The sequence below is a fragment of the Panthera tigris genome, chromosome D3 (genome assembly GCF_018350195.1).
Source record: "Panthera tigris isolate Pti1 chromosome D3, P.tigris_Pti1_mat1.1, whole genome shotgun sequence".
NCBI classification, from domain to species: Eukaryota; Metazoa; Chordata; class Mammalia; order Carnivora; family Felidae; genus Panthera; species Panthera tigris.
The window spans coordinates 14,447,923-14,460,507 of record NC_056671.1 but is presented as its reverse complement, the minus strand read 5'-3'; the positions used below and the strand labels follow the sequence as shown (position 1 = coordinate 14,460,507).

The window sequence follows — 12,585 nt, the reverse complement described above, 5'->3', positions numbered from 1 at the left end:
TGTCACCTCCGCCCCTTCACAGAAATAGCTCCTTGAAAGTACTGTTCTCCTTCCTTCAGTGGCATGTCATTATCTGATCAAGACACCTCATTCCAATGAAATCTGCCTTTGGAAAATTTAATATATTTTAAATTATTTTAAAAGAAACACAACACCTTATCCTTTGGCTTTCTTACTAGGTGCTTTTTGGAGGCCAGTGTAACATGATAAAGCTTGTTGCAAAAGTATGAGAGTCCCCTCTACCACCTTTGTTGCCGAAGAAAAACATTTCTTTTCAAGATGAGAGGCTTCCATTGAAGGGAAAGTTAAAAAGCTTTTGGCTCACCGTTTCATTTTTTCCACTAAGAAAAAAATACCACCTCTCAAACCAAGTGAGTACAGCAGGACAGCGGGGAATGGCTGGGGCCAATTTTCAATTTTGTGGTTATCTTGAAATGTCACAGCGTAGTCTGAGAGGCTCTGGGCGGCTTCCCCGAGGCCCCACTTTGCCATTAGCTGCAAACTTTGCTTGGTGTCCTCGGGGAGCGGGTTGAACGCCAATGATGGAAGTAACCACCTTCTCCCTTTTGAATAGTATAAGAACCGGACACCTTTGTAAAGAATAGCCTCCGAGGAGAGCTTATTCTGTGATACCAGAGACGGGGGAGGCTTTTCACACAGATGCAAGTTGAATGACCGCGTGTTTATAATCGGCGAAGGAGTCACTCGTAACACAGCCAACACGCAAGCTGCTTTATTTTTATTGAGAAGAACACTATCATAAATGCAGCCTGTTGGCTCTAAAATAAACTGCCACACTGCACAGGGCCTCGTCCTTGCGGCTTCGAGTCCGGCCCACGCTTGCCTGCCCTCCTTGCATTAAGGAGGGAGTCCTAGGCCTGGCCCCCACGGGCACAAAGTGACTCTTCACTGTCCACACCGCAGTTAGGAACCTACTTTAAGAGGAGAAATAGATACTTTTCAAGTAAGGGAACCTGAGGCCCTGTGCCTCAGGTTAATGGGCCAGAAATCCATTAACACCTATTTTTTTCTTCATTAACACCTTTATAAAGTAGATATGGAGATGGTGCCACAAGTTAGATTTACACACTTGATTCTGGAGATGTTCAGTTTACCTTGAGTGATAGAAGACACTGGTACCACATGAGATTTGGAAGCCTTTTGTTCTAGACCAAAATGGGGTAGGCCAATTTCCTGCCATCTAAGCAGTTGAATGGTAAAAAGCCTTAAGGCTAAAAGAAAGCATTTTACTCTTTTTTCCTGTAAAACACAAATGGGCAGTGCAATAAGAGAGCTGTATATTAAAACTGTTTGGTATATACCTGCTCCAAACAAACACAAACATGGTACTTTTTAAACCTTTGCCCCACCCGTGTCTGGAACAGTTTTCCAAAACTCGGGGTGACTGTGGCTTCATCCCCCAGCCCGCACAGCAGGTCATCCCGTGACAGAGTCCCCTCTTCTCCAGTCACTGTGGGGCCCGCGAATGGTGGCGAATGGTCCTCAGCATTTAGGCCTCTGTGACGATCAGGTCCCTGGTGACCTGGAAAGCGGCTATGAGGGAACTCAGCTGAATCTTCTCGTTGGTGCCAACAGAAAGTCTGTACCTAAAAGAAATCAAACAAAAGGTAAGAATAGAGAATATCACGGACGGCTACCTTTTGACAAGAGAACAGTGGAGATCAAAGACGGAACATCTGCTGAAGGAGGAAAGGAGGCAGTAAAACTTTATCGTGAAGTCATCTTGAATGTGTCCCCTCACATTTTCTTCTCTACCCTGAACACTCATTTATAATTCGATCCAAACTGGTGAGGAAAAATTAAATAAAAAAATTGTTAGTTGTCAACGGCAGCGTCCTGAACTTAACTTTGTTCTAGCTGTACAGGGGTATGCAGAATTTACATGACTAAGGATTACTTCTTCACTCGCAAAATGAATTGAGAGAAATTACCATTCAGATTCCCTTCCTCTTAATTCACTGGGAAGTATGGCTGACTGTGGTTCTGTGCTCTAGTAAAAGGTAAAGCAGGACACCGGCAGTCTATCTTGCCACCTTTCAGGCGCCCAGCCAGCGAAGGCAAAATCACGACATTCACAGCGTGGGGCTAAGGGACCTAAAGTGCGCATGTGGAAAGCCAGTGATAGCAAATTAGAGCTGGCCCTGTGTTGGCCTCTGTTTTGAACCCAATGCTTTTGTCTACTTAAATGATAGCTGCCAGCTTCACTGGGGGCTAATAACTGTGTTTATGGAGCCAGGCAAAGTGGAAAATTGAGTTTATGTTTACTTTTCCCCCCAATATGCTTTGCTATGCCAAAATGCTTTAATAACAGCTGGATAGCCGCTTGTCCCCAAGTGACCTGGATGTCGGAACCGAAGCAGGCCTTCCAAATAACAGCATTTCTAGAACCAACGTGGACCAGGCCTCTGAGGCCTAAGGAGAAGCCTTTATCTCAAATATGTAACTGAGCTGAACCTGTCCTTATGTTTATTTGTATGTTCTTTAGATACGCAAATCATGCCCTTCCCCATGTTTCTTTCAGCGATCTCACCACAAACGAGATTGTGCCATTTATGAATGACGTAGACAAAATTGCAACCACGCAAGTAGGAGGGAAAAAAAACACTACAGGGTAAAAAAAGGAAAAGAATATTGGGAAATACTCACTCAATGTCTGCCATTTTGGTCAATAAATGTACTCGAACTGAAGATGGAAAGTCAACTGGGGGAAAAAACAAAATCAACTGAGTGAGGTCTGCCACTCGCTGCTACTAAAAAAAAAAAATCACACCATGATTAGGAATTTAAACATCAGGTGACACTAAACTTGTCTGGAGGCCTCAGGTCACCAGGGACCGCACTTCTGAAGAAGTGAACACTACAGGTTTTCAGTTTTTACCCATTTTGTGAGCAGGTTCCAAAGTGGTCACAAGGACACAAGATCGGCAGCACTGCTTTAGCAAGGGGGCAGCTCTAGAAGGGAACTGGAAAGCCCAGTTCTCACTTGCTGTCCCGGTTTTACAAACAAATGTAATCCACTGAATTTTAAACATCTATTCACACTCATTTCCCACAAAGGGCAGAGCTGGGCTTGAGTGGACCATGTTCTCGGGCAGCGGTCGTGCCGGTTGGCCCAGTGAGGCCTGGAGAGGCCCCGGCAGGACGATGGCGGACCGGCAGGACGAGTGTGTGTAGTTGGCTGTCGCGGAAGGAAGGGTTTGCCCGAAAAGGCCACACAGCAGATCGCCTGCAGCGCCTGAGAAAATCCTGATGCCCAGTTCCCTCCAAAGGCCAACTGAATTGGTCTGGGGGCCTTCCTATACACTGCCAAGGAGGAGAACCACTTCTCTGTACAGAAGTTACGACCAAGTGTGGAACTTCACGTGGTTTGCTTCAGACTGCTTTGGTTTACACTGAAGACAGATGTTCCTCCTCCTCTCCTTTTGGGGGAAGATACCCTTAGAAATTACAGGGTGAATTACAGCATACTATTTGCTGCTATAAAGTACAAACCCTTGGAGGAATGAAAGTTGGCCCTCAAGAGTTTCTTTCCCCAGCAGTTTTAGAGGTTGAGAGAGTAGTTGGGGAACAAAGTTTCAAATAGCAACAAGACAAAACTAAAACTGAGGGGTCAGGTCCATACTTCATTCCTGTTTCTTCGCTTCCAAAGTGGAGCCTCGTGTTCCCTCCCCACCACCCTTAAAGCCCGCCACACGCCTCCCCCTCAGCTTCTCAGCTAGGAAGAGCCTGACTTACCTCTGTGCACAAACAAGTGTATCTCTGTCAGGATGTCCTGTAATGCCAACCCCTTCAGCGTTTTCAACTCTGTAATATCTAGAGAGGAATGGTTACGGCAAAAGGCACAAATTCCAGGAGAAACCCGCTGCACACAATTTTGAAGGCAGACTCTGGTCAGAGTCACTTTGGGAAGTAGGGTTTTTAATCCTGACACGGCTGTTTCTTTCGATTTGAACCTGCATATGTTGGGCCCCAATTCTTATCATTATTTTATTGTAGAGCGAGAGTGTGTAAGGGAGAAGGGCAGAAGGAGACGGAGAGAGAATCCCAAGCAGGCCACCTGCTCAGCTCAGAACCTGACACGGCTTGATCCCAAGACCCTGGGGTCATGACCTGAACCGAAATCAAGAGTCAGACGCTCCAGCGACTGAGCCACCCAGATGCCACTCCCCCCTTCTAAAAAATTGTTTTTATCTTCAACAAGAGCCTCCTTCTGTCTTGTAGAGAACAGAGCTAAATGCATCTCCCAGAAGGCTACCCCTAGCTTTCCATTTCACCGCAAAATGAGAATAACAGTGGCCACTTGAAAATGATCACATCTGCCACCCCAAAGTCTAACTGCTTCTCTCATCCGTGAGGAAAGTGGCTTCAAGCCATACCCAGGTCAGAGCCCTTCAGGAGGAAGGGCTTTAAAGGCAGGGAGCCACTCCACCCAGAGACCTGTTGTTCCCACTAAAAGCTGACCAGATACATACACAGCCAACTGCCTTTTGCCAGTAGGGTGTAGACACCGGCTGCAGCCTGGGCTCCTGGGCCAAGTTCTGGCCTGAGGTACCTAATGTGCCATCAGCAGGACGTGAGAAAGGATACTTCTGTAGGCTGTTGTGAAGTCTTGATTCAACATCCAGTCCAGAATGTTGGCGATGTCTGACTTGAGTGGGTGCCCAGTGCAGGTGTAGACGGTCTCCTCTGTCACCTTCCCAAAGGCCATATTGGTGCTCTGTGCAGATAGAGGGGAAGAATCATGGTGGCCGTCACCACGGCGGGTCAGGAGGAAACCAGAGGCAGTGATACAGGTAGGCGGTAATGTTATGTGGGTGCAGGGCAGCTCGAACCCCGCACGGTGTACCCTGGGAAGACCTGGCCTCGTGAGAGGATGCCACTGTGGTGTTACAGCTGCAGCGTCCTTCCCTAGCTTTCCCTTGTCTCCAGCAAATTATTCTTGCAATTTTTCAAAACACAAAGGTTAGGGGGAAATCTTTGGTATGTTGTGAGACGGAGATCTTACCAGGTGTAGATTTCTGAATTTCTAGGTTGGCTGTGCAGCTGCTTCTGTCTTTCTTGAGAAACTATTCCAAAGCAGTGCCTAAAGATTTGCTAGGAGTAGTACCATACCTGCAGAATGTTCAGAGCCCTTCGCATATCTCCGCTGGAAAGGGTCACAAGTGCTTTCATCCCGTCCTCACTTATGTCCACCCTGAAAGGAGAGAGGCAGGAGGAACTCAGGGGCCTGGAGAGCGCGAGCGTTCACCAAGGGAACGAGATGGCCTGGAATGATTAAGGCTTTGAAGTAACGAAAGAAAGGGAAGGACGGAGGGAGCAGAACTCTCCTGATCTATAGGACCCAGAATTCACTCTGGTTTTAAGGAATGTGGGCTTCGCATTAGCAGTCACAGCCCACTCAGAGTCTAGAAAGACCCGTATTTAGGACCAGGCATTGCCATGCTGAGCGACGGGCTTTGAGTTCTGTTCTGAGAGGAAAGAGCACCGGCGAGACCCGGAGCACGAAGCCAGAGCACCCCCTTCAACAGGCAGCAGCTGGGGTTGGCTACTTGGCAACCGATTGATTCTACAGAAGGCAAAGTCTCGGTACCTTCCCTTCTAGTCAAAAAAGGCTAGAGGCATCTTAGCAGAAGGGACCTGGCAGCATGCAGTCTCCAATGACAAAAGGAGAGTAGGAGGAAATCGGGACAGCTTCCACGGGGGAGGAGGATGGAATCAGGAGAAGAACCAAGTGCCGTTTACGAAGAAAGTCCAGGAGATACCAGAGAGGATGACGACAGCTGACAGCCCGATGCTTCCTCTGTGCCCGGCACCCTACTTCGTTGTCTACACACATGACACCTGTAAATGTCAACCGGCCAGCCATCCCAGAACCCGGCCTACGCTGCTCAGTCCCCAGGGCCCTCACATTCCCTGCTTTCCGATGTACTTACTTCTCTACATCTACAACATGTTCCAGGCGGGGAACCATGAGTTCAGGAGTCAGAGGACCGAATCGGAACCTCGTACAGCGGGACTGCAAGGCGGGGATGATCTTTGACAGATAGTTACAGATGAGGCAAAAGCGGGTATTTTCGGTAAATTTCTCAATCACTGGCAAGGGAAAAGAAAACAACCTTGTGTCCATTCAGATTCTTCAAAAGACCTGGAAACCCTGAACTCTTCCATGGTCACGTGAAGGGTACAGGAAACAAGAGGTGCAGATTGCAAGCATGGAGGGGACGCTACTGTAACAAGAGAGGCGGTCCCGTTGGTGGTCAGGACGGGGGCACCGGCCACTCTCTTCCGAAAAGCTGGTGAACCGGTCATCTCTACAGGATTTTATAAAATGCATCCTTTTTGATGACTTGCCCTGATTCTAGCACCCCTACCATCGCCCTCCATAGCACCCTGCCCCTGCCATCCCCCTCCATACCACCCTGCCATCGCCCTCCCCAGCACCCCTGCCATCCCCCTCCATAGCACCCCTGCCCCTGCCATCCCCCTGCATAGCAACCCTGTCCCTGCCATCCCCCTCCGTAGCAACCCCGTCCCTGCCATCCCCCTCCATAGCACCCTGCCCCTGCCATCCCCCTCCCCAGCACCCCTGTCCCTGCCATCCCCCTCCAGAGCACCCCTGTCCCTGCTATCCCCCTCCATAGCACCCTGCCCCTGCCATCCCCCTCCCCAGCACTCCTGCCCCTGCCATCCCCCTCCATAGCACCCCTGTCCTTTTGCATAAAATTCTATGGCAGGTTGGTGATGCCCCACCTTCTAATGGCGGGGCCGGGGGTACCTCCGTGTGGACTGTCTGGTGCACTTTGTCTCGAAGCCTTAGAGCATTCGAGAGAGTGATGAATTCAGAGAGGCTTATGAAACACCAGTTTCACTCTGCAGTTTCCCAGTACTCTCGCATGGGGATCTGCCCAGACTGACAGCCATTCCACGGAGCAAATGCTGAAGAAAGGCTGCCAAGGCTTTTAAGATCAGAAGATACTCTAACTGTCCTCCTCCTCCTCCCAAACATGGGCTGCAATCCACTCCTTCTCCCCCAGAACTCCAAAAGATTGTTCTTCTCTCCTAGTTGGTTACCTCAGAATCTTTTTTTTTTTTTTTTTACATTTATTTATTTTTGAGAGACAGAGTGAGACAGAGAGGGAGAAGGGGAAGGGCAGAGAGGGAAGGAGACACAGAATCTGAAGCAGCCTCCAGGCTCTGAGCAAACAGTCAACACAGAGCCTGACGTGGGGCTCGAACCCACGAACCGGGAGATCATGACTTGAGCTGAAGTCAGACACTCAACAGACTGAGCCATCCAGGTGCCCCCGTTACCTCAGAATCTTAATGCCAGAGATTACCAATGTCCTTTCAGAGAAATCAACTGCACCGGGCCCCTTAAGACAGACAACTAGCGTGATACTCTCCTTCCCTGCCAAATCATTCCCTTGGCAAATAGAGAAGTCACGTCAGCTTTCTGAGTGCGACAACATTTCCAGTATTATTTTCTTGGCTACTGTGTATCTCGGGGTACTGAGAGCAGAAAGGTCTACCTAGCAGCTGAGGAATACAAGACTTTCCGTACCCCCTCTCCTCATCAAAGAATGCAAATTCTCAGCCCCAAAATGAACCCAGTGGAAAAGGAGGATGCAACACCTGTGTCTGGTCGGACTTGAAAGTCCCAACAGGGCTTCTCCCTTTAAGCTGCTGCAAGGGGAAACTCCCAATACAGGGAGATTTTTGTTCTAGACCGTCGGGTGGGATTACACAGAGAAAGGGAAACCGATTTCTCTGGGCCAGAAGATGAACAAAAATTGTCAACAGCCCATGTCATTATCTCATGTCCAAAGTGCCTAATTCTCCTTCTAATGCACTCATGAGCCAACACACTATACCTGACAGGTCTTCCTACCTCTCCTCAAGGCGTTCTGGGCGTCTTGAGTCATGGCGTCAGCTTCATCCAAGATCACTAGTTTGAAGCCTTTCCTAGGAAAACAAATGGTACCATATGAAGATTTATTATTATTTTTTTATTTTAGAGAGACAGAGACCGTGTGCACCTGTGCAAGTGGAGGAGGGGGTGGAGGGAGAGAGAGAATCCCAGGCAGGCTCCACACTCGGCACTGAGCCCGACACGGGGCTCGACCCCACGACTCTGGGATCATGATCTGAGCAAAAATCAAGAATCAGACGCTCAACCAACAGAACCAGCCAGGCGCCCCCGAAGATGTCTTTAATCTCCCTTCAATCTCCAGGCCGACACCTACATGTTCACATTTGTGCCATCAGGCCGGGCCTCAGAGAGTCCACTCCTCCTTGACCTCTGAGTGAAGCAAACAAGTGTGGCTGTGCAGAGGACATGCCCATCACTCTTTCAACTCTTAAAGGGAACTGAGGTCTGACTTTTGCATTTTTTGTCACGCTGCTGCCTCTGGCACCTTCACCTTTGTCTCCACTCCGTGTCCTGTTGCTCTGGCCTTGCTTTTTTCCACCACCTCCACTCCTGCCTGCCTTCACCTTTCCCTTTTTATCCATCCTGATCACAATTTATTTCTGTTTAAATTCAAACTAGCTTAGGGGCACCTGGGTGGCTTAGTCGGGTAAGCAGCTGACTTTGGCTCAGGTCATGATCTCACGGTTCGTGAGTTCAAGCCCCACGTCGGGCTCTGTGCTGACAGCTCAGAGCCTGGAGCCTGCTTCGGATTCTGTGTCTCCCCCCCTCTCTCTGACCCTCCCCTGCTTGTCCTCTCTCTCTCAAAAAGAAATAAATTAAATAAAAAAATAATAATAAATTCGAACTAGCTCACCTGGTCCTAGGATGTAATCGGTCTTCAGTTAACTACTAAAACAAAGTTAACGCTTCCCCAAGGAACTTGCTAATATAGCAAGTTCTGAGATGATGTTTTATTTTCACATTTGCATTATATCTTACCACCATCCTTGTACTTTATCTCTTTTTAATGGCTACTTTTGACAAAGGCATTGTTTACCTTTATAGACTGGCAAAGGGGGAGGATTTAAAACATTAAGCTCTGTCATCTCACTGATCAAAACCTCTAGGGAGAGAAATTATACAAATAATTCTTACTTAAATATTGTCCTTGTGCTGGCAAAGCTCAGGATTGGTCCCCGAACGATATCTATTCCTCGGTCGTCTGAAGCATTCAGCTGAATGTGGAAAAGAGAAGCCGAAATAAATTAGACACATGTTGGTGAATTCTCTGGGAATTAATTTATCTTTTCATCAGTCCAGCTCGGCAAGCTAGGTCTCTAGGTCTAACAACTGCTAAGAGATAAACACTATTAAAAAACCAAGATCACAATTGTATTTAAAACTCACAACTCACTAGATTGGTACATTACATTCTGAAAGGCCAACAACTGTGTTTCCTCCCCCTTTTGAGGACAATCACCGACATACTCTGGAGGAATAACTAATTGGCCTGGTCACAGTGAACACCTCTGGCACGAGCAGAATCGTGTTCAGTTTTAGCTACCGCAATCCAGAGCAACCCCGAAGTTACCAAGTCTTTAATGCATGGAATTAAGAACACTGGTGGCAGCAAGGTTCTAAGATCTCTGACAACAAAAAAAGTTAAACATTTTTTTTTTGGGATAGACAATATTTAGAATTCTGTGATCTAAGTCTATCAGTCAAATCTCAGCAGCAGATGGCAGACTCAAAACTCAGTGGTTTGAAGAGAATTCCGTGAAGAGAGATTTTAAAAGGTATTGGTGGGGTGTGGGGAAACCACGAGGGCTACGCAATCTCTCTGGGACTATCGGGGCCCGTTACCAGCCCCAGGTCCTCAGAAATGAGTTGGGGGGTGGTGTCGGCATCTGGAGAAGGCAGTGCGACTTGCTCTGTGGTTCAGGATGCTGTCAGCCTGTGGTGGCCCCCAGGGCAGAACCAGGCATCGTTCTCCTCTGACTCCAGCCAGGACCCCTATTAGCCAAACCTAACCAGGAGCCCGAGGACCAGGCAGCCTGCAGTCAATATAGCTTGGCCTTCCAGGGCAAGAACGGGGTGGAACAACATGAAGAACAAATCTGGACAGCAAGCTACTGAGCGACCACTCCCTGAGTGACCACTGAGTGTTTGAGTAGAAGTTGGCAACGGCAGAGATATTTATCTAGCCCTACAGCTGCCCCTATCTAATGCCAATCCAGAGCGAAACATCAATTCCAGGAAAAGTGACTCGAAATATTTTATGTCCAGCAAAGCAACTTACTTGTAAAGTAAAACAAATCTAAGAGAAAAAGAAACAAACAACAACAAATCTAAGAGAACTAAGAGACTCTCCTTTGTAGACTAAGAATAATCCTATTTACCTCCAAGACCATGGAGCCAAATTCCTTATCTTTGTATAGCTGTTTAGCACAAGCTAGGATAGTAGAGGTCTTTCCTGTCCCTGGAGGACCATAGAGAAGCAGGTGCGGCAGTCGGTCTTCGCTAATAAATTTCTGAACTGAGGATTGGGAGGAAAGAGAGACCCCATCAGTTTCCGGGAGTTGCCTCATTCGCCGTGGGCCCTTGAGTTGGGCTGAATGCACATCAACCTCACATCCAACTCAGAGGCAGATGCAGGAATGAAAAATGGGAAGGACTCAGCTCTTAGAGCAACATTCCATAAAGCTCAATCAGATCTTTCAAGGTTATGACTCAGCAGAGACATCACCAAGAAATTCATACGGGTCCTCCAACCAGACTAACAGCAAATGACACATGGATGCTTACTGGTACTCAAAATGTCCTGATGAGAAATCAGATCATTCAGTGTCTGTGGCCGGTATTTTTCAACCCTGAAATACAATTTAGCATGGATTATAACATATACAAATGCAAGGACATGCTGTTACGTGCAAAAGAATCCTTTCATATCCTAACAAAAAGAGGAAGAGAAGCAAAACCCTTTAAGTTTGAATACAGACCCCTGGTTCTCAACCAGGGGCAATTTTGTCCTCCAGGAAACACTCGGTGATATCTGGAGACATTTTCAGTTGTCACAACTGGGTAGAGGGTGCTACGGGCCTCCAATGGACAGGCCCCAGGGATGTCACTAAACATCCTACGATGCACAGGATAGTCACCATGCGCACACCCACCAAATATCTAGCCCAAAATACCAACAGTGCTGAGGTTGATAAACCCTGCTCTGATTTCCCCTCTCCAGCTGTCTGTCTATAAATAATCTCAACCTGGCTGGGCACCTATCATTTCAAAGTAAATTAAAAACTGAACTCGTTCCCAAATACACATCAAAGATGAATGGATAGATAAATGGCGGTCTATCCATACAAGGGAAGGCTATTCAGCCATAAAAACGACTGATGCACTGATACCTGCGACAACATGGATGAACCTTGAAAACATGGTGCTAAGTGAAAGCAGCCAGTCACAAAAGGCCACAGATTGATTCTATTTATATGAATACCCGCAATAAGCAAATTCAGAGAGAGAAAGTGGATCAGTGGCTGCCAGGGGTGCAAGGGGATGGGGTGGTGATGGGGGAGTCACTGCCAACGGGTATGGAGTTTCCATTTGGGGTGATGAAAAGTTTTGGAACCAGGCAGTGAGATGGTAGCACGACATCCTCAGTGTACTTAGTGTCACTGAACTATACACTTTAAAATGTTCACAAGTGTAAACTGTATGTTGTGCGTTTTTTCCACGATAGAAACAAACTGAACTCCTTACTAGACAAGACCAACTTGGAGCTTTCCGAAATCGAGCCAAATCCTATCAGTTTCTAAACCATCATTCAGATGCAGCTGTGAAAGTAAGACGGTTTGGAGTGCAAGCTCTGAATTCACCTGGGTTCAAATCCAAACCTATTTTCAAGCTCTGGACCTTAGGCAAGTCATTTAACCTTGCAGTATTACAACTGGAATAATAACAGCACATACCTCCTAGGGTCCTTGTAAAGATCAAACATCTAACAGGGTCCTTGGTGATCTAACAGGAAGCCATTTAAATACCACTTACCTAGGGAGCGTTATCATCACCATTATTTCAGTTTAGAATTTGAACAATAACTGCATTGAAGATTACGCAAGAGTAGAGGGCATTTTGGCACGGAAGCCGATGCAAAGTCGGAAGGGACCGAACCGCTACGCTGTCACCCACCGCGTAAAAGGGATGGGGGCGGTGGGATTAGGGCAGCGGAAGACATGACAAAAGTCCTAAAAGAACGGAGGGGACTGGGGAGTTGCGGGTGCCAAGGCGAACTTCTGGGGCTCCGTTCGGCTGCAGGTCGGGGGCGGTGGAGCGAACTCGGGCTGCGGCCGCTCCACTTGACCACCCAGGCCACCGATCCCCTTCCCCGCGGCAGCCGGGCCTCCTCCTACCAGGGCAGGTTTCTGATCTTGGCCTCCGCGGGCTGCTGCTGCTCCTTCTTCGCTGAGGTCTCCATGGCGGGGTGAAGAAGGTGTCCGGGTCCGCTGGAGTCGTCGCGTCCCCCGGGGGCCTGCACAGCCACTAGCCACAAGCGGACCCCGGGACCCTGGCACTTAGAGTTCGCGCGCAAAAGCAACTCTCGCGAGATTTAGCCGCCAGCTTCCGACTTCCTCCCTGAGTCCCGCCCCCTC

General features: G+C 48.1%; 1 protein-coding gene across 1 annotated transcript; it reads right to left on the bottom strand.

Annotated features, from left to right (window-relative positions):
* Positions 1 to 718: 718 nt before the first annotated feature.
* Positions 719 to 12,511, bottom strand: RFC5 (replication factor C subunit 5). The gene is made up of 11 exons (XM_007079631.3): positions 12,346 to 12,511; positions 10,736 to 10,800; positions 10,330 to 10,466; positions 9,086 to 9,165; positions 7,910 to 7,983; positions 5,955 to 6,114; positions 5,134 to 5,215; positions 4,609 to 4,738; positions 3,757 to 3,834; positions 2,668 to 2,722; positions 719 to 1,607 (listed from the first exon to the last, which is right to left on the bottom strand). Exons 1-11 carry the CDS (start codon positions 12,408 to 12,410, stop codon positions 1,511 to 1,513), a joined length of 1,023 nt encoding a protein of 340 aa, XP_007079693.1. The 5' UTR covers positions 12,411 to 12,511; the 3' UTR covers positions 719 to 1,510.
* Between the last annotated feature and the right edge of the window lie 74 nt (positions 12,512 to 12,585).